Below are 21,241 nucleotides of genomic sequence, written 5' to 3' on the forward strand. Positions count from 1 at the left end.
GATCAAGGCGAGAATCAGGTAGGCCAGAGAGAAGGAGGTTACAGTAGTCAAGGAGAGAGATAACAAGCGAGTGAACAAGGGTTTTCGTGGCTTCCGTGGTGAGAAAGGGACGTATCTTAGATATATTCCGAAGGTGGAAGTAGCAGGATTTTGAGAGGGACAGAATGTGAGGCTTGAAGGAGAGGGAGGAATCAAGGATGACCCCAAGGCATCGGACTTGGGGGACAGAAACGAGGGTAGTGTTAAGAACAGAAATAGATACGGTTGGAGAGTCCTGGCAGGGGGGGAAGACTATAAACTCGGTCTTGAAAATATTGAGTTTAAGGAAGCGTTGGGACATCCAAGATGAGATGGCAGAGAGACAGCAGGAGACACGAGACAGAAGAGAAGGGGAGAGGTCAGGGGATGAAAGATAAATTTGGGTATCAACAGTGCTGTCTTGTTTCAAGTCAGATATAACTAAGAAGCTGTTTTTTACAGTGTACATACCCACCATGCACTTTTTACCTTTGGAATCTGGCTGGACCAATATGTAACATGTAGTACTTACCCTCATGTATCAAACTCCCATTGACTCATAGAGTGTAAGCTCTGTGAGCGGGGCCCTCTTACCTCTCTGTCTGTAATACTCATTTTTTTTTAATTACTGTGCTGTTCCCAATTGTAAAGCGCTACAGAATATGCTGGCGATATATAAATAACTGTTAATAATAATAATAATAATACACTGAGATCATGATAAATATTATGCACAATGACATAAAACAAAAAGTAAAGATGGTCCCTTAAATGTGTGTGTGGCTGCTGTAAGGCCGCAGAATTATCAGCCTTCAATACTAAAGACGCTATTGGCGGTTGGCGTCTCAGTGCCGTAACCGGTGGCGGAATGCGACTAAAATGAGGAGACAGTAGATTGGTGGAGACATAGAATTGGAAGTTGCGGCTTCGGTGCTACCACAATGGAGGCCACGTAGATCACCAAAGCTGCAGGTCAGCGTCCAATGGAGATACGTTCTTCTGAGCCCCCAGATAAGGGGGTACAGTGCTGGCCCGGAGTGGATTAGGGCTCTGCGGATCGCTGTCCAAGAAAAACTGACATCACAATCCAATCATTTTAAATCCTAACCCTACACGTCTTACCAAGTGAGCCCATCATGGTGAAGGTCTTACATGTACATATAGCGCCAAACTAAATATTCCTGTTACATGTAATCGGCTGTGTATAGAATTTTAGAACTAAAATGTAAATATCAATGATTAAGCCCTCCGATAAGTGTTTGAGTATTGTCTAATCATACAATGACATGCAAAAGTCTAATACAAAGACTAATGAAGTGTTACTTACTGTAGAATAATACAATATACATTATTACCATTTATTCCCATTAAATGCAGGTTTATTTCTGAAATTACTGAGACTCATTGGGAAAGCAGGAGCATTATACAGAGTGCAGAGACAGTTATAGGTGCAATAACTAATAGCTGAATGCAATAATAAATGTCAGGGGGGATTTACATTGATGACAGAATTAAACTCAGGTTATTGCAGTTGGAGGAACAGAAGCAGAATATTATGGCAGAGCCTGTGGGAGTCAGGTATAATATAATATACAGGGACCCCCATACTGAGGGGGGCTGAGGTTTCTGGGTTTCGCATTTGCATTGATTGTACCTTTGTATTATAAGGTGATGGGGGCGCAGGACGTGTCCTGCTGGGACTTGTGGTTCCCCCACAGCTGGCCGGGCAGTACATGCTGGGACTTGTAGTCCCCCCTCCCGGAGTACTGCAGTGACGCGGGGGGAGGAGGCCGCACCAGGCGGGAGGAGGAGGAGGCCGCGCCCGCTCCCCTCACTGATTGGCCGCGGCCCCCGGAGCCCCCTGATTCGGAGCCCGCTGCCCCGGACACGGTGAGGGACGCCCGGGACCCCGGCCAGGTACAGGGGGGTGCGGGGGGGACGGAGCGGGGCCCCCGGGAAGGCCGCATCCTGAGGCCGGGAGGGGAGAGGCCTCTGCAGGCCGGAGAGAGCGGGTGAGGGGCCCGGAGTGTTATATGGGGGGAGAGAGACCCCCGGAGCCCGGGTGTGGGCGCAGGTCATCATCATTCATCTGTCACTGCAGCCAAATCACCGGTAATCAGCTCCGACCTGGTAGCTGATAATCTTATCTAACCTGATCAATCATATCCAACCCAATCACCAATAATCATATCCAACCTGATCACTGCTGATCAATCATATCCAACCCAATCACCAATAATCATATCCAACCTGATCACTGCTGCTCAATCATATCCAACCCAATCACCAATAATCATATCCAACCTGATCACTGCTGATCAATCATATCCAACCCAATCACCAATAATCATATCTAACCTGATCACTGCTGATCAATCATATCCAACCCTAATATATCCATCCTTACCACTGCTGATCAATAATATCCAACTCAGTCACCAATAATCATATGTATCCAACCTTACCTCTACTGATCAATCATATCCAACCCTATTATATCCATTCTTACCACTCCTGATCAATCATATCCAACCCAATCACCAATAATCATATGTATCCAACCTTACCTCTACTGATCAATCATATCCAACCCTATTATATCCTTTTGTACCACTACTAATCAATCATATCCAGCTCAGTTACCAATAATCATATCCAACCTTATCTCTACTGATCACTCATATACAACCCAATCATATTCATTCTTACCACTCCTGATCAATCATATCCAAACTTACCACTCCTGATCAATCATATCCAAACTTACCACTCCTGATCAATCATCCAACACAATTATATCCATCCTTACCACTCCTGATCAATGATATCCAGCTGACTCATCAATAATCATATCCAATCTTTCTCACTCCTGATCAATCATCCAACACAATTATATTCATTCTTACCACTCAATCATATCCAACTCAGTCACTAATAATCATATCCAACCTGACCACTGCTGATCAATCATATCCCACTCAATCACCAATAATCATATCCAACCTTTCCACTCTTGATTAATCATATCCAAACCAATGACCAATAATCATATCCAACCTTACCACTGTTGATCAGTCATATACAACCCAATTATGTCCTTCAATACCACTACTAATCAATCATATCCAACTTGGTTACCAATAATCATATCCAACCTTACCACTTCTGATCAAGTATATCCAACCATATTATATCCTTCTGTACCACTACTAATCAATCATATACATCTCAATCACCAATAACATATCCAACCTTTCCACTCCTGATCAATCATCCAACACAATTATATCCATTCTTACCACTGCTGATCAATCATATCTAACTCAGTCACCAATAATCATATCCAACTTTACCACTACTGATCAATCATATTCAACCCAGTCACTCATGATGAGTCATACCCAATCTAATTACTAATGTCCAGTTATTTCCAATTTAATCACTAATGATTAATCATTACTCAACCAAATCACATATAACCAATGATATCCAACCTAATTACAAATAGCCAATCATATCGAACCTTATCATCAATGATCAGTCACAGCCAAACTAATCATTAAATACCAACCTTATCCATACTAATCCCTATTGGCCAGTCGTATCCATCCTAATCACCTATAGCCAATCATATCCAACGTATGTAAGTAATCCCTGTAATATGGCCATAGATCTGTCACAGCTTTATATAAAGGTACAGCTTCTGCTTCAGATGTCCTTAGGGACAGTGCGCATCATATCGGTAACATGAGACATAAACTGCGGCACATTAATGAATCATTATGGTCTATCTGAAGTGTCAGTGATCCTTATAGAATCTGTACCTGTCTATCCTTGCTCTAGCATAGCCCTGGAAAATTATCTCAGCGATACTCTGGGGGGAATTGAATTCTCCTTAATGTTTTAGTGTAAACTGTTATTTTGTTGCACATTTGTTGGCAATTTCCGAAGTTTGATACATTTTCCCCTCACTGTACATTATATCTGATAACTGTACGTGGTATACTTTCCAATTCTGTGCTATTTTCCAGTATATGAAATTGTAGTCTGAAGAATAACTCTTCCGAGCTTCAGTAGCGTTCAAACAAATTTGTGGTCCTTTATTTGTATATACTAAGTGTCGCCTCCAGTAAGCGGAGAGATGCAGTCCAATGTTCTGCAAATGTATGTATCTGGGATTGTCAGGAATCATTACTAGCTTGTTCTATTACAAGAGTGTGTACAACCTTGTTTCATTACCATTGTTCCCTGTACTAATTGTACACTGTCTGTATAAATATCTGTATTGATGCCAATTGGCTGATTAACAGTTTATCTGATGTGATGTATTTTCTGCTTTTACTGCTAAAATCTCCACCAGAACCACATCAGCCAATCAGAGACCTACTTTCATTGTCTGAATTGCGTAAGGCAGATAGAAACTGATTGGTTGCTGTGGATTTGCACCTTTGAGCAATGATATTTGATGACTCCCTTATAGTTTTGTGCAAGTATATCTCTAATATACCATAACACTGGGAATTAATAGTGTTACACATAGGAGACATGATGTCCGTGTCAGAAATATCCACATTCCTATATAAGAAGGCTTCCGTTTCACATTCCTTCTTTCTGAAGCCGTGCCAGAGGTGTCGTCACCTCCTGTGGGTATAACATAGATAGAAGCGGAGTTTGTGCATTAAACCAGAGTGTGGAACTTAAGGTCAGATCTCTCAGACAACAGGAGCCAATTGCAGGAATAACTCTAAATATGGACATAAAGTACAATAGACATCTGGGCACATTCACGCTTGAAGTACTGGTGATCCCTTTGGGATCGGAGGACAGTTTCCCCCTTTATTTCTGTTATTCAACAAAGAGGAAAGTTATCACGAATGGCTGATTGTGACAATCAGAGCGGATCTGTCTATTGGTCATAGTTATATTCTGAAGGGAAACATCATAATTACTGCAATGGAGGTAAAATCCCAGGAAGAGACGTACTCCCAGTATAACACAAGTATTAGTGTCTCTATCTTTGACACTGTCTATTATATTATTGTTATACTTTACTATAGTTTAGCCATCATATTTCGCTGTACATTGAAGGGACGATGATACAAGTAGGTAACATACAATGACATGAATCAGTAGGTAAAGTTTGCCCTGCCCCATGAGCTTACACTCTAAAAGGTGCATCTTACTAGGGAATTGTGTCATCTGCGACTTTCCTAGAACTTCTACGGATGACTGACAGCGTCACAAACATAACTGTTGCGTTTAATGTGCAAGTAGTGTGTTTGTGTGGTGTATCTATATCCATGTGTGATTATAATGACATAGATAAAGCTGTTTATCAATGTCCTCTGAAGTGGGTTACATTAATATTTATATGTTTCACATGGTGTCTATGCTACAATTTATGATCATTTGTACAAGAAACGAATAAAATGATTTGCATGGAGACGTTCCAGGCCGTCTGTGTCTGCACCTTAGCTGGTGAGGTGGTTCCGGCTATCACACAGGTCCGTCTTCTGGTAAGGATACATGTGACAGGATGGACCGCCTATGCCACCTTGTCTGTTGCTGCTGGGAACCGGCTGGGCTTACTTCGCCACCGGTCCTTTTCGTTATCCCAATTGCGCCCTCTAACCGCAGTAGGAGGGGCTTACAAATGCTGCCACCACTGGACTCCTTACCGGCATCCAGTACCGGGTTCCTTCTAGGTAACTGTCACTGCTAGTGTACCCCCTTGCTGGTGTACCTGGGCTGGTACCTCTGACCTCTTACTATGGATCAGGGTACTGTGGATGGATCCCCCCCTGGCCTATCACACTGGCCAGAGCTGCTGGTTAGCAGGCAGAGCGCTGGTACTGGAGAGTTGGGCCAAACCTTAGACAGCCAGGAATGGATTAGATTGGGTCTAATCTGTAGGTCACAGGAATTACAGCAGGTAAGTAGGCATCAAAGCAGGATCCTTAAGCAGTGTTGTTTATTAGCTCAGGAAGTCCTAATAAGGACAGTTACACACTAGTTTGAGGTACAAGTGATCTCCAGAAAGTACAGACAGTATAATACTAATACATAGTCAAACAGTGCTCTTTTTATACAGATTTACACAGATACCCTGGCAGGAGCTAATCTGGCCTCCTGCCCATCTAACCAATCCAGGTGATTCATGCAGCCTGCACATAAATCAGCCTGGAGGGGTTTAACACCTTTTTACATTGCTAATAGAGGTGCCACAACGTCTGAAGAATTATATTGAATGTTTACCATCAGGATATCACATTTCTAAAGTCTTGCTTTGAACACAATTTAACTTGCAGAATTCACATTCACCTGTGATCACTTACATAGGGACTCTACCACAAGTATAATTACCTCCTCCTGTCTTTCAGGCTCAACAGACATGTTGGTCACTCAGCGATGAAAAGGTCTAATTAACATGAGATTGCCTGTCTCCAGACAGTTGCAAAACCCAAACATGACATACTGTCTCAGAAGCCAATACATTTCCACACATATCAATGTAAAAAGATAAGTACATTTGCAATGATATACAGAGGTGCACTACACTCCTAATTAAAATAAATATCTACAATAAGTTATTTCTGCGTGATCCAGCCACAGATCTTATGGGCCATGAACGCTACATGTACAAGGTTAGAGGTGTTAGAAGTATTAGATATGGTTTTGCTGGTACAACTCCAAGTATAGATACATTCTGGAGACGGGTAGGTTTATGTGCCCCCTGAATAGTATATCCACAGGCTTCTCTTTCTGTGTCCCTGGTTAGCATTGTCCTCCACATCCACCTGTTTATGTGTTATTCTTAGCTAGATTATTATATGTACATGAATTCTGTTTTATATGACTTGTTAGTTTATCCGCTGACGCAGCTATTTATGTTTCATATCTCTGTATTGGAACAACTGCTATTATATCAGCTCTTTCATTAGTGATTGTTTGTATCATATAATTAACCATTTACCTACTAACTTGTTACTATTTTTTTTAACCTGGATAAATAATATGTCAATTAATTGATTAGATTGGCAAATGCATTAGGCAGTTTTTGTTTTGGTTTTTTTTTGTGATTTTTTTTTTTTTTTTCCTGTTTGTTTTAATTTTTGTGTGTTATAAAAAATTCACAATAAAAACACTTGATTCAAAAAAACAAAACAATATAACGTTCTGATACAGTTTCCTGAGAACTCCCTGTCGGATCACGTTGATCTGTATTTTCTATTTTTGTTCGTAGGTTTCGTGAATGACTCGGACTATCTATGGATCCTGGAGGCGGAGGGCTGGACCTGCAGGCGTCCAAAATGCCCCACACCATGATCATGCAGGACTTCGGTAATCCTCCTTCTTGTCCGATTCTCATAAGGGCCGTAGAATGGTGCCTTCTGTTTCCTCTACGTCCCAGGGGGAGACAATGACGGACCGATCTGTAAGCGCAGTAGAGAAATCTTGTTGTGGTTGTATAAAGGTGGAATTATTTCAGTCCTGGAGGAGAATAATTGATACTCAAGTTTAAAAGACATTTTGCCAGCAGTTCTATATCTGTTTATTATATCACCAGTCTCCATACAAATCTGTTATAGCGCCGGAGTTCGTCCAGGTTGCGGTTTCTAATTAAATGACTTCCTGAATTTATCTGATTTTGATACATTGAAATGTGTATACATGTAAAATATATCCTACGTGTGCCCTAGATTGTGGGGGGATGGTACACTTCTAGTCCTGGTCATACAGTACCCCGCATGTATATACAGTGCCCCCTTGTGTACATACAGTACCCCTCATGTACATACAGTGCACCTTTGTGTACATCGGGGGTAATCATTTTAACGATTACCACAAATCCGACACCGCGGAGGCCTACAAATGAAATCTGAATTGACCAAAAACCGATTTAAATACAAACAGACTTACCTCAAAACCGACACTGCAGATCTCCGATCGCACCAGCAGGCTGACCGCAACTTATTCCAAATGGACAGCTCTCCGGCAATGTCAGAGGTTAAATGTTTAACCACTTAACCCGACATTGCTGCTTTAAATTAACATTCATAGAGGTCGCGATGACGTGAAAGTGTAGTGCCGGAGAGCTGTGCATTCGGAATAAGTTGCGGTCAGCCTGCTGGTGCGATCGGAGATCTACAGTCAGTTTTGAGGTAAGTCTGTGTGTATTTAAATGGGTTTTTGGTCAATTCAGATTTTATTTGTAGGCTTCATCGGTGTCGGAATTTTCATCATCGTTAAAGCGTACCCAACCCGTGTACATACGGTGCACCCTCGTGTTCTGTGTTGTATATCTCATCATAAGAGGGAATCATGCAGATGGGGTTCCTGGTGTTGATGACATTTGCTGTTTCCTGCACATAGAGTCTCAGTTACTAGATGTTCACTTGTGCGTGATCTGTGCTGACACGGTACATACGTGTGATTAGAGGGTTATACTGTGATTCTTATACATCAGATGACAGCAGAGCGTTTGTTGTGAAACACAGGATGACAGAACCAGACATTATATATATATATATATATATATATATATATACACACACAAGTTAATCCGTGCATGATACTCATGCATTCTAGTCAAATCAAGCTACTTAAGGTGTTAAAAAGGTTCTTGTCATGCATTTGGGCCATAGCCCAGGCCTCCTCAGGGCAAGAGCGTTACTTCCCGACGCAAGCGCCCTTTTTTAACGTGGTTTTGTCCACATGTCACCACCTCATCATTTTTCTTCATCACCTCATCCTTCATCTTCATCGCCACATCCTTCATCAAGCTACTTAAGGTGTTAAAAACTCCCCACTGTCACCCCCGGCAACCACCAACCACTCCCAGCTGTCACTTCTCCTTCAAGAAATATATAGGTCAGTGTATAACTCTGCCCAGCAGGTGGCGCTGCAGCTTGTTTTTTTTTTTTTCTCCACACACGCCACTAGGCATTTATATAGTAGAAGAAGATAGAGATATATATATATATATATATATATATATATATATATATATATATTAGATATTTCTCTCCCCTATAAATCTGTTTTTGTAGGTGACAACCTATAGTTACTGACATTCAGCTATAGATGTAATTAAAGCTGATCTGATTCCATGGGTTTAATTTGGTTTATATTTCATAGATAAGGGTCTCCACTTTCAGACAATACTTTACAAATCAAACTACAAGACGTGTACTGATGTATGTCATACTGTGTCTTTTTCACTATACTAGGCACCGCTACCCCAGGTAATGGTCGTTTTATTATTTTATTATTGCATTATTATTGCATTACATCTCTCGACATAAAGCGCAGGCCTCATCTCTGTACTATAGTCCAGCTTGGTCCCCGATATTAAGACAGAGCACGTTATGTGTTTGTCTATAGAAGCCGGGAGCACGGACGGTCTGTTCATAGTAATTACCCTTCTTCATGATCATAGCTCAAACTGTACACTTGTACCTGATGTGTTAGCATAACCATACTGCAACATTATACCCTCTTTAAATATATTATATGTTGTTGTAGGCTGACTGTTATTGTATGCTGATTGACGGACTTCCAGACATTTTTATACTAGTAATGAATGGGAATCCTAGCAGCCAGCTCAGAGCGTACAATGCAGCATGTATATTATTTTTATGGAATGCGCTTATAGGTCCAGAGTCATTAAGCAGAGCAGAGCAAAAAAAGGAGTCAATTTGCACCTGGGCAAAACCATGTTGCATTGTAGGGGAGGTCAATTTAAAATGTGGGGACAGATTTATAGTTGGGGGTAGGGCATGTCCTAGATTAACTTTAAACTTCAGTTTAAAAATAAAGCGATAAAGTATTTGTGTGCTACATGGAAATACAGTCAGCCAATCTATTGCAAAATAAACTACTTTGCCCCTTTGCATTGTAACATGGTTTGTATTACCCAGTATGGTTTTATTAATGTCTGTTCCCAATTGTAAAGCGCTACAGCATTTGCTGGCGCTATATAAATAAATAAATGATGATGATGATAATGGTTGTCCAAAATCAAATTGCTTTGCTTTGATCCGCTCTCATGATTGGAGAATGGACCTCGGCACCTTGAGATTGGCTTTGATCGGTCACCCCTTTAATTGACAATTGTTATGTGTCTCATTCACCATATAATGCACAGAACTTATAGCTGTTGTCCGGTTGTTTCCACAGTGGCTGGGATGACCGGCAGCGCCAACGTCGGCGGCGACCACATCGTTGTATCGGTCCCACAAGCCGTCTTAGTTTCCGATGTCATCACGGACGACGACATAACCCTGGAACACGATGAGCTGTCGGATGAGGTCGTCCAGGGGCCAGACATCATCAGCGAGGCGGACATGGTCGCAGAGAGCGTCTTCGTTCCTGAGGCTGTGCTGGAAACGGACGTCGCCATCGAAGAGGAATCGGACGGCGGCCATCACGTGCTGGAGTCCGACATTATAACAGAAACGGTTACTGTCCCCGACCAAGTGTTCGTGGCTGATCTCGTCACGGGGGTGGATGGTCAGTTGGCGCACGTGGTTCAGGACTCCGTGTCCGGGCCGCACTCTCCCACCTTGGTCTCACAAGAGGTTTTAGTAGCCAGTTGCGATTCGGATGCGATTATCCATTCTCCGGGCATCCAGGCCACCGGCTCCTCCGTTACCATTAAATCCGAGGATGACGATGATGTAAAGGGCGCTTCTGAAGATTATCTGATGATTTCATGTGAGTGGCGTTCAGTTCTCTTAGGATGTGCGCACTACACCCTTATATTCAACATAAGGAGGAAGATCTGACCGTGCTGCGCCCCAAGGAGATTGATCAATGTACGAGCGGTGTATACACACAGTGACATGACGCAAAGCCACAGTGTTTACTCCAAAATATAAATATTTGCATAATAATATTTGATTTGGGCGAACCAACATTATACAAAGATCAAAAATCAAAATAACATACAATATATCAGTGTCGTCTTTCACAGAGGTTTGCTAGGACATCTCACAGCGTTAAACGATCTCGCAATTCGGGATCCACACAGATAATTACCCGCAGTGTGCCGCTCTCCTTGTGTGAATGAGAAGATGGTGCCCGCCATAGATTTGATTGTTCGTACATTGGTCATTAGTTATCGTCACCTCTTTGGGGTACAGGACTGTTACATTTTCCTCTTTCCCTTGAGTTACAGAGTGGTACCTGCGCTTAGCTGTGTTGACCCATCGTGGGATACTTAGAGTCAGCAAATTTACAGCATTGGTTGTTTATATATGAGGTTTCTTTGTTAAACCCCTTCCTCCGTTATTAAACGTGGCTCCTCTATATATTATTTTGTCATAGTAGTCTAATGTTTTAGTCACTGAGGCCGCACTCATCAGTCTGCCATTTAATTCTATATTTTGTGCCCTGTTCATCTTCAGTCTTCTAAACCAGCATCACATAATCTAGTCATACCGTAGGCGCTGATCTTTAGGTTTTGGGATTGGCCTGGGAAGAGAACGCTATTTGTTGATTTGCTGCTTGGCTGGCGCTACTGTGTTTTGCAGTATTTAATAGCTCTATAAGGTGCGGGATTATCCACAGAACTGACGCCTATACATTGTCATCCGTTTACTGGCCCTTTACATATACAGAGAAGGATGTTTTTCAGTTCTCTATGGAGTATATATGGGGGTTATAATATCTGATTAATAACATGAAACATTTTCTGAACCTACCGTCTTTTGTGTTTTATTCACAGTGTATTTGAATGAGGTTTCAAACTCAGAGAGCCCCGATTTCATGCCGGGCTCCTTAAGCTTGTATTCCTCATGTGGGAGAGATGGGATCACGATCCCTATGTTTGAGCCTGAGAGATAATTATCAGTTTCCCATCACATTGTCCCTTTGTGTGTAAGTACATCCGTCTGCCATAACACGAGACGTCCGTCTTTTACTGTCTATTTACCTTCATGTTTTTCACTACACTTCTCTTTTTTTAGTTGAAATCTCTCCCTTCGGCCTCGTACACCCGGGCGGAGGTACAAACTGCGTCCAAAAGCCGCTCTGCGTTCACAATGCATTAGACGGCTAGCGCGAAACATGTTCAATATTTAAGTCATGTTTTATAAAAGTTTAAAATAGAGCAATGAAAAAAACTCTCCCCCTGGTAGTCCAGTGTGGAGAAATTGGGTCCCGGCCTCCGTTGGGGCTACCTTCCAGTCTCCCGATCACAGCGACGCGCATCAGGGGCCTTTTTGGCAAACGTGTACGAGGCCATAATATGGCAAAATACATATCTACAGCGATACCTCCAGAATACATTATAGTGAGTATATGCGGATGCCTGTTTTTCCATTTTGTTGGTTTTCTGTTCTCTGTAAAATTACAATTACGTTCTGAAAAAAGCCGCGTAGAAGCAGCGGATCCCAACCTTTGCGGCTCTGCGACACTGTATTATTTTCGGTGACACAACCAATCTAAAACTATTCTATTAACTGCAGCTAATTTGTATCATTTAAGAACCTCATATAGTTCATGTATCATTTCGGATCTCTGAGGTGTTTTCGTGCATCGGCAGCGCTCGGAAACGCTCACTGCGTAGACTATTGGTGCTGGTGTCTATCTCGCCTAATTGTCAATATATTCAGTAATGATTGATTGTTTGTATAGGGGAGCGTTGTATGAAGGGTTCACACTCAGTTGTGAGTTTTCCACCCAAATTGCATTTGTTTTGATCACATGAAAACAGATTCATGAACTTAGTGGTCCTGTTTGTAAATCACATAACGTGAACAGATCAGTTCTGCTTGTTCTTCCACATATGACTAAATCCTGGTATTGTTTTCCTGCAGCATCCGGCACGAAGAGAGAGAACATATTAATTTACCAGGTTACTGGGTTTTTCTTCCTGTCTAATGACTGAAATGCGTTTGTTTTATCCAGTAGACGACGCGGGGGACAAGCTAGAACGCATTGGCGGCGCTCCTCTGAAAATCAGCACGCAGTTCTCCCACGGGGACGCCTCTAAGGACGATGGGTTCGGTTCAGAGGTGATTAAAGTTTACATATTCAAAGCGGAGGCGGATGATGATGTGGATATAGGTCAGTACAAGTCACGCGCTCCAATCAAACCTCAGTGTCGCTGTTTGTGTGTCAAACCGTATATATTGTCTTTCAGCCGCCGTCAGTATGTTTATACGCTTCTTAGCTGGATGTCGTCTCCTGTAATCTCCCCGTCCTGTACTAAACATCACTGTAAAATTAATTGGGTCCATACAAATACAAAATAATGTCAAACGTCTGTTACTTGTTGCAATGTAATAATTTATAATGTTTAGATGTGTGTTTGCTTGTATTTTCTTTTTAGTTAAGACAATCAGACAACTGTTTATTTGGGTTAGTGGTGATTATGTGGACCTGAACGGCAAAACAAATTTTGCTCACTGCATGCTGCCATATTTCTGTGAATGTTTCTGCCCAACATCAATGAGCATTGGTTGTGTTTCATTCAAATATGCTTTTCCACTATAGACACTACCTGTTTATCACTTCCGTTTGTATAATTATATGTTTCTTACGTGGATGTTGTTAGCAGTGTATGTTTATTGGAGATATATAGCGTACACAGAGTTTCCGGATTGAGATGTGGGTACAGCGTTCTGGGCTTGTTAGTTTCTCGGTACTGAAGTCGTCCCTCCCAGATTCCCCCAGAGACATCTCTCCTTAGACAGCACCGCACTTCAGGGATGTGTCGGTTTGTGTCCTTCCAGGGGGAACGGAAATAGTGACGGAAAGCGACTTCCACAACGGAACCCACGTCACCGGAGTAATCGAACAGAGCGGCCTCGGTCGGATGCAGAGGGAGAAGATGGTTTACATGACTGTCAAAGATTCCTCCCAGGAAGACGAAGATATCGGTAAATAGACATCACCTGTGTTTCTGAGTGACGTCAGGTACGTCGCGGAGCCAATCACATCTCCTCTGTTTTATCCAGGCTGCGCCGAGATCGCAGATGAAGTCTACATGGAGGTGATCGTAGGGGAAGAAGAAGCTGCCTCTCTGCCGGACGCCCAGACGGAGGACTCCGGCTTAAACAAAACATTTGTCCCCGTCGCCTGGGCCGCTGCTTATGGTGAGTCACCGGTTCTCAGCCGCTGTGATATTCAACTCTGAGCGCGCAAAATAGCGGTTAGTTTTTCTATTGAGATCATCTTTGAACGGCGGAAGATGTTGATACAAAGTATAACTTATAAGTACTGAGCGAATAAAGTGACATTTACATATGATAACTTCAAACTTGTAAAAATAAGAATTTGATAAAACAAAGGAGCTTTCTGGATAGCAGATGATATATCCATAGTTTGAAGACCCCCCCAGCAAGTTACAGCAATAAAGGGGGAGGGTAAGCTGTGGATTGTGGAAACAGGATTTGTTAAAGATGAGAGAGGTTCTTATATGTCTAAGAATAAATAGGATGATGAGTGATATGAAATAGTTTAGAGTTATTGGTACTTTAACAAGATAACAGTTATTATATCTTACAAACCTACAGATCCTTTCACCCATAGGAAAGATTTATTAAAACTTGCGTTCGAAAATATGTCCAGACGGACGACAGGCGGTAAAAGGTCTCCCAGGAATTTTTTTTTAAAAGAGGTGTATGAAGGGACCCCTCGAAAACTGCCCCCTGTATCCAGATACATTGATTGTTGGGGTTCACACAGGGCTGCCCCTGACACCTCCCGGGAATCTGCATACGTGTAACCAGAGTAGTGACACCCCGCGCCACCCTCTCGTTCTCTGCTGGGAGTCAGCGGCCTCTGTGCCCCCGGGCCTGCTACTCATTGGGGTCCCATAGCCAATATTGCTGCTATTTCCAGACACATGGGCAGATCACTAAGTGGTGGGAGGGTGCGTCCTCTCCCTTATTGTTATCATTTATTTATAAAGCACCAACATATAACACAGTGCTGTACAGCGATGGGGTGATAATATAAATAGATAAGCGACATGAAACGGAAGGTAAAAAATAGGAAACGATTGATACATAATTTAGTGTAATAATAGTTGTAGCTGTTGGTTATTATACAGATTATAAATGCTGGGACTGCAGCGACGAGCGCAGAACAAGGGTCTGAGAACGTCGGAGCTTAGAGCTGTCAATCTCGGGGGGGGATAAGGAAGATCCTGTATATCCGCAGATCAGCCATTATTATGTGACCTTCTCCTTTAGAATTATTCATTATTTTTCTAGGGTTTATATGATGGCAAAAGGTTCCCTTTAAACCCACCCTTTTATAAATAGACAGTTTGTAATTAGGCTCCGTCCACCTTGAGGTATCGCTCAGACACACAGGAGCGAGAAACATGATGGGGACTCGCGTTCCTCCGCACAGATTTCTCCCGCTAAACAACCACTGTGAAGTCGTTTTATTCTGATATGTCATTATTTGTTGTATCATAGGAGAAGAGAGAGAGATCCCAAGAAAATATGGAGACTGGCAGGAAACTGGTACGTGATCCCCAATAATCCTACTGCAAATGTGTTATGTTCATTAATATGCTGATTGGAAATATCACATGACGACATTTTACATGTATCAGCCATTAAGAAAATCTATAAATGCACATAGCAAGTCTAGAACCGGGGTCTCAGCATAGAACCAGGGGGGATGGTTGACCCCACTAATGGGAATTGTGGGTAGAAGCAGCCGTCCACCACTGTCAGGTGCCCGGGTGAGGCAGTGGATATGTTGTACGTTTGTGTCCTTGTTCAGCGTCCTGTCCGATGCTTCTGTTCCAGTTTCCTTATTGATAGAGAAGAATCCTGTTAGGATTGTCAGCTCTTTGCCTGAAATCTGGGTCTTTATTACGTGACATTTTCCTTCCTCAGGAAATGTGGAATCTCGACTGGAAAATAAGAACGGAACAGCCACCCAGTACCTGCAGATCTGTGACAGCATCACCACCAGTAGAGCGCTGAAACAGAAAGCAAAAAAGAGGAGAAGAGGGGACGCCAGGCAGTGGCAGACAGGTAATCTGTCCTACAGCGCAGTAACACAGATATGGCTTCCGTACAACGCGGTCACACAGGTGTCCCTTCCCGTACAGTGCGGTCACACAGGTGTCCCTTCTCGTACAGTGCGGTCACACAGGTGTCCCTTCTCCTACAGCGCGGTCACACAGGTGTCCCTTCTCGTACAGCGCGGTCACACAGGTGTCCCTTCTCGTACAGCGCGGTCACACAGGTGTCCCTTCTCCTACAGCGCCGTCACACAGGTGTCCCTTCCCGTACAGCGCGGTCACACAGATCATACAGCGCGGTCACACAGGTGTCCCTTCCCGTACAGCGCGGTCACACAGATCATACAGTGCGGTCACACAGATCGTACAGCGCGGTCACACAGACTGTAGGGTGACATGCACACAGATAACCCTTCCATACTTGTACAAGGAAACTAAGGTATATACTGTAATATAACCACATTACATCTGTATAATGACTGGTGGGGCAGTTGCTATCTGCCTCTAGTTGCTGTAACAACTGATCCTCGGACACCATTAATGGTTATTACAGGGGTACGGCCACAAGTACAGCTGACGCTTTATATGACTATTTGTGGACTCCACGTGTCCCCCAAAGGTTAAATCGTCACTTCATAGACCCACCTAGTATCAGTTTTGCTCTTTCTTTTTCTCCGAAAATCCTGCTCACTGAGTCTCATATCTGGAATAAATCGGGAGAGAAGGGAACATCCGAGAGATCTTTGTGCCACTTTTCTGCTTTTTTAATACATTGGTGTTGGTACATTATAAAATATGCTGCTGGGTGTTTAGAATAGAAATAAGTGTCCAACGCCTGGTCTGAGATTGGGATGTTGTGTAAGGGATTCTTACTATATATTTCCCACGTTACAGTCGCTGTGTATGTCAAAACGCAACGTGCACAAATGTTTAGACGTTTTCCAAATCATCGATTGCACTGAACCCAGAAAAGGCTCCAAGCCTAATGTGTGTACTTATTATGTATTTAGAATCACTCCCAAAATAAGCTGAATGTTTATCACAATGTCTTATTAGTTAGCATTATTTGTATTTTGGAATTAAATTTGATTTACTAGGTCAACCATATTGTACCGATCACATTCTAGTGCCAAAGGGTTGGAGCTTAGCCGTGGCCACCTGGATTGTTACCATGGCATCTCAGATTGTAGTCTGTACTAACAATAGCACATCATCATCATTATTTATTTATGTAGCGCCACTAATTCCGCAGCGCTGTACAGAGAACTCACGGACATCAGTCCCTGTCCCATTGGAGCTTACAGTCTAAAATTCCCTAACATACACACACGGAGAAACAGACAGAGACTGGGGTCAATTTGATAGCAGCCAATTAAACTACCAGTATGTTTTTGGAGTGTGGGAGGGAACCGGAGCACCCGGAGGAAACCCACGCAAACACGGTGAGAACATACAAATGCCACACAGATAAGGCCATGGTCGGGAATTGAACTCATGACCCCAGTGCTGTAAGGCAGAAGTGCTGACTACTGAGCCACCGTGCTGCACATAACTTCCTTTTTAGCAAAATGTTTAATCTGTGGGGTAAGATGAATAAATAATTTGTCTAATTGTGGAACAAGACCATGTTCTCAGGATGCCAATCCGTAGTCTGCTGCCCACTATGGGCGTTGTCGTATGTTACATCTACAACCTAGAATGCAACAATATTTTGTGTTTTCCATGCAGCTGTCATCATTGGCCCCGACGGACAGCCGCTGACGGTGTATCCTTGTCATATATGTGGGAAGAAGTTTAAATCCCGGGGTTTCCTGAAACGTCATATGAAGAACCACCCCGATCACATGATCAAGAAGAAATACCAATGCACGGACTGCGACTTCACCACCAACAAGAAGGTCTGCTTCCACAACCACCTGGAGAGCCATAAACTGAGCAGTAAGGTGGACAAGTCCCACGAGTTTACTGAATACACCCGGAGGTACCGCGAGGCCAGCCCGCTCAGCTCCAACAAACTCATCCTGAGGGACAAGGAGCCCAAACTCCACAAGTGCAAATACTGTGACTACGAGACGGCCGAGCAGGGTCTTCTGAACCGTCACCTGCTGGCCGTCCACAGCAAGAACTTCCCCCACGTGTGCGTGGAATGCGGGAAGGGCTTCCGACACCCGTCCGAGCTGAAAAAGCACATGAGGACGCACACGGGCGAGAAGCCGTACCTGTGCCATTTCTGCGAATTCCGCTGTGCCGACCAGTCCAACTTAAAAACGCACATTAAAAGCCGACACGGGACAGACTTGCCGTTTAAGTGCGAACAGTGCCCCCAGGCCTTTACCGACGAGAAGGAACTTTTACGGCACACAGAGCTTTTTCAGGGTCACAAAACCCACCAGTGCCCCCATTGCGACCACAAGAGTACCAACTCCAGCGACCTTAAGCGGCACATTATATCCGTTCACACAAAGGACTTCCCCCACAAATGTGAGGTGTGCGAGAAAGGGTTTCACCGCCCGTCGGAACTGAAGAAGCACAGCGAGACGCACAAAGGGAAAAAGATCCACCAGTGTCGACACTGTGACTTTAAAACCTCCGACCCGTTTATACTCAGTGGCCACATACTCTCGGTCCACACCAAGGACTTGCCTTTTAAATGTAAAAAATGCAAGCGGGGATTCCGGCTTCAGCCGGAGCTGAAAAAGCACATGAAAACGCACAGCGGCAAGAAGGTGTACCAGTGCCAGTACTGCGAATACAGCACCACGGACGCCTCGGGGTTTAAACGCCACGTCATCTCCATACACACTAAAGACTACCCGCACCGCTGTGAGTTTTGCAAAAAGGGATTCCGCCGGCCTTCGGAAAAAAACCAGCATATAATGAGACACCACAAGGAGGCGATGCTGTAACCGGAATGGACCGCAGCCCCTTGTGTGTACAAGGACACCGGAGAAGATACAACTACGAACAATGTCCCAGAGAACGCGATTAACCACTTCACTGGTGGGAACGGCAACCTTTTAATTCCCTTTTTTTATTTTTGCACTTTGTTGCTGGGCCCTCGGCAGTGAAGGGGTTAATCTTTTCGCTGTGTTCGGTGAAACCGCTCGTGTCCCCGTTGGATATAGCAGAGTGTCTGGTTCCAATCAAAGTTTGAGAAAAAGAAAAATATTCCTTATTCTAGATGAGAAAGCGGCAGCCTGTGGCGCTGGGGCTGTAGAACTACAAATTCCAGCATTCCTGGTCAGCTGCAGGCTGCCCATCTCACACCTGGATATCACAGGGGGGGATGGGGGGGGGGGGGTAGATTAGTAATTCGGCCAGTGTTGGGGGTACCCAATGGTCACCCATCTCTGCAGAGGGTAATAAGCCAAATGATCATTACCCTTCGACAGCAAAGTCCGAATTCCAGACAGAGTTTGAGGTATTTATATAAAATGAGTTTACAGAGCTGTTTACACAATTGTGTAATATAATCCAGTATTCACAAAGTAGCTTTCTTCTAATACTAAGGTCAAATACTGCAAGACAAGGTGCTGGGAAGATGAGACCGTGTATAGAAGATCCCTTTTAACAGTTGAATGTTGTTTGGTAGGAACATGTTTTATTGTATGTATGAGTCTTTTTTTTTTATATTAAATATAAATATATATATATATATAAATATTATATCTATAGATGGAAAACTATACCAGTCATGAAAAGTTTAGCACTTTTACAAAATGTTTGTTACGAGTAAGAGATCTGTGGGGGGGTGGTCTGAACGAGCCGCTCAGTAAGTTCCACTAGTGATAATATTTATATCCGTCAGTCTATACCATCATCCATACAGTATTTACCCAGTACACAATGCTGCCACTATACACGTTTACAGCCAACATAATCTGCATCCTCTCCTACAGAACGCCACGTGTCAGCATGCAGCCAATCAAACTGCTTCAGATAAAACGCCAGATATTTCATTAAAAAAAAAAAAAATTGTCATTCAATGATGAGTATTTCATGTGGTCTTTTTCTATGGGTTTAATTTACGTTGCTCCTCGTTTGCACTCTTGTACACAGAGCAGAACAAAAATGATTACAAAATTGTGTTTCAAACCATGTTCAGCCTTCATTTTTTTTTATAATATGTTGCACCAATTGAAGATCAATTTTATTACTTCTAATTTCAGACTATTTTCTTTTTTTTCCTGGAAATATCTGATCTCAGAACAAAAAAAAAAAAATCCACCCCGTGGCTAACGTGGCTGTAACGGATTTACATGTCGTACGAAGGTTGTTACTGTTAACGTGAGATTATTTCTTAATGTGTTTACTCATCACAATGAACATAAAATAAAGAGCATCTCTTGCGTTTCGCTGATGTTTGACTGGTTGTGAGGTGGGGCGGATGGAGAATGTGACCAATAGAGACAGAGCGGAAATCTCTACGTAAAGAATTATTTTGTATCACTTGAAGAAATAGCAACAACATATTGTGGGAGTCTCTGTGCTCAGGATTGTAAGTTACTTGGGTGCTAATCTCTCCTAGTATACAAGCTGGTATATTATGTAAAGATAGATATAGATAGATAGATAGATAGATAGATAGATATGAGATAGATAGATAGATATTAGATAGATAGATATTAGATAGATATGAGATAGATATTAGATAGATATGAGATAGATGGATAGATATGAGATAGATGTATAGATATAGATATTAGATAGATATATATAGATATAGATAGATATGAGATAGATAGATAGATATGAGATAGATAGATAGATATGAGATAGATATGAGATAGATAGATATGAGATAGATAGATATGAGATAGATAGATAGATATATAGATATATATAAGATAGATATTAGATAGATATAGATGGATAGATATGAGATAGATAGATAGATAGATAAAGATATGAGATAGATAGATATTAGATAGATAGTTAGATATTAGATAGATAGATATTAGATAGATAGATAAATATTAGATAGATAGATAGATAGATATGAGATAGATAGATAGATATAGATAGATAGATAGATATAGATAGATATGAGATAGATATATACAAGATAGATAGATATTAGATAGATAGATATAGATGGATAGATATGAGATAGATAGATATGAGATAGATAGATAGATATGAAATAGATAGATATAGATATAGATGGATAGATATGAGATAGATAGATAGATATGAGATAGATAGATATGAGATAGATATATATAAGAT

General features: G+C 42.4%; 1 protein-coding gene across 4 annotated transcripts; it reads left to right on the top strand.

Annotated features, from left to right (window-relative positions):
* The first annotated feature begins 1,822 nt into the window (after nt 1-1,822).
* Nucleotides 1,823-20,372, top strand: ZNF711 (zinc finger protein 711). 4 transcript variants are annotated; one of them, XM_075186222.1, is made up of 9 exons: nt 1,823-1,935; nt 7,262-7,359; nt 10,198-10,734; nt 12,931-13,089; nt 13,758-13,904; nt 13,983-14,120; nt 15,453-15,500; nt 15,882-16,022; nt 17,741-20,372. In XM_075186222.1, exons 2-9 carry the CDS (start codon nt 7,287-7,289, stop codon nt 18,916-18,918), a joined length of 2,421 nt encoding a protein of 806 aa, XP_075042323.1. In that variant the 5' UTR covers nt 1,823-1,935; nt 7,262-7,286; the 3' UTR covers nt 18,919-20,372. The 4 variants fall into 4 exon arrangements, with proteins under 4 accessions (XP_075042323.1, XP_075042326.1, XP_075042324.1 ...); XM_075186225.1 differs by having other exon boundaries at nt 12,934-13,089; XM_075186223.1 differs by having other exon boundaries at nt 1,823-1,908.
* Nucleotides 20,373-21,241: the final 869 nt, after the last annotated feature.

This window comes from Mixophyes fleayi, chromosome 9, assembly GCF_038048845.1.
Source record: "Mixophyes fleayi isolate aMixFle1 chromosome 9, aMixFle1.hap1, whole genome shotgun sequence".
NCBI classification, from domain to species: domain Eukaryota; kingdom Metazoa; phylum Chordata; class Amphibia; order Anura; family Limnodynastidae; genus Mixophyes; species Mixophyes fleayi.

Excerpts from the sequence above, each read along its gene's own strand:
- ZNF711 (XM_075186222.1), top strand. The coding sequence starts at position 7,287 with ATGGATCCTGGAGGCGGAGGGCTGGACCTGCAGGCGTCCAAAATGCCC. Across the intron at positions 13,905-13,982 it reads CCAGGAAGACGAAGATATCG|GCTGCGCCGAGATCGCAGAT; the intron begins GTAAATAGACAT and ends TGTTTTATCCAG. Across the intron at positions 15,501-15,881 it reads TGGAGACTGGCAGGAAACTG|GAAATGTGGAATCTCGACTG; the intron begins GTACGTGATCCC and ends TTCCTTCCTCAG.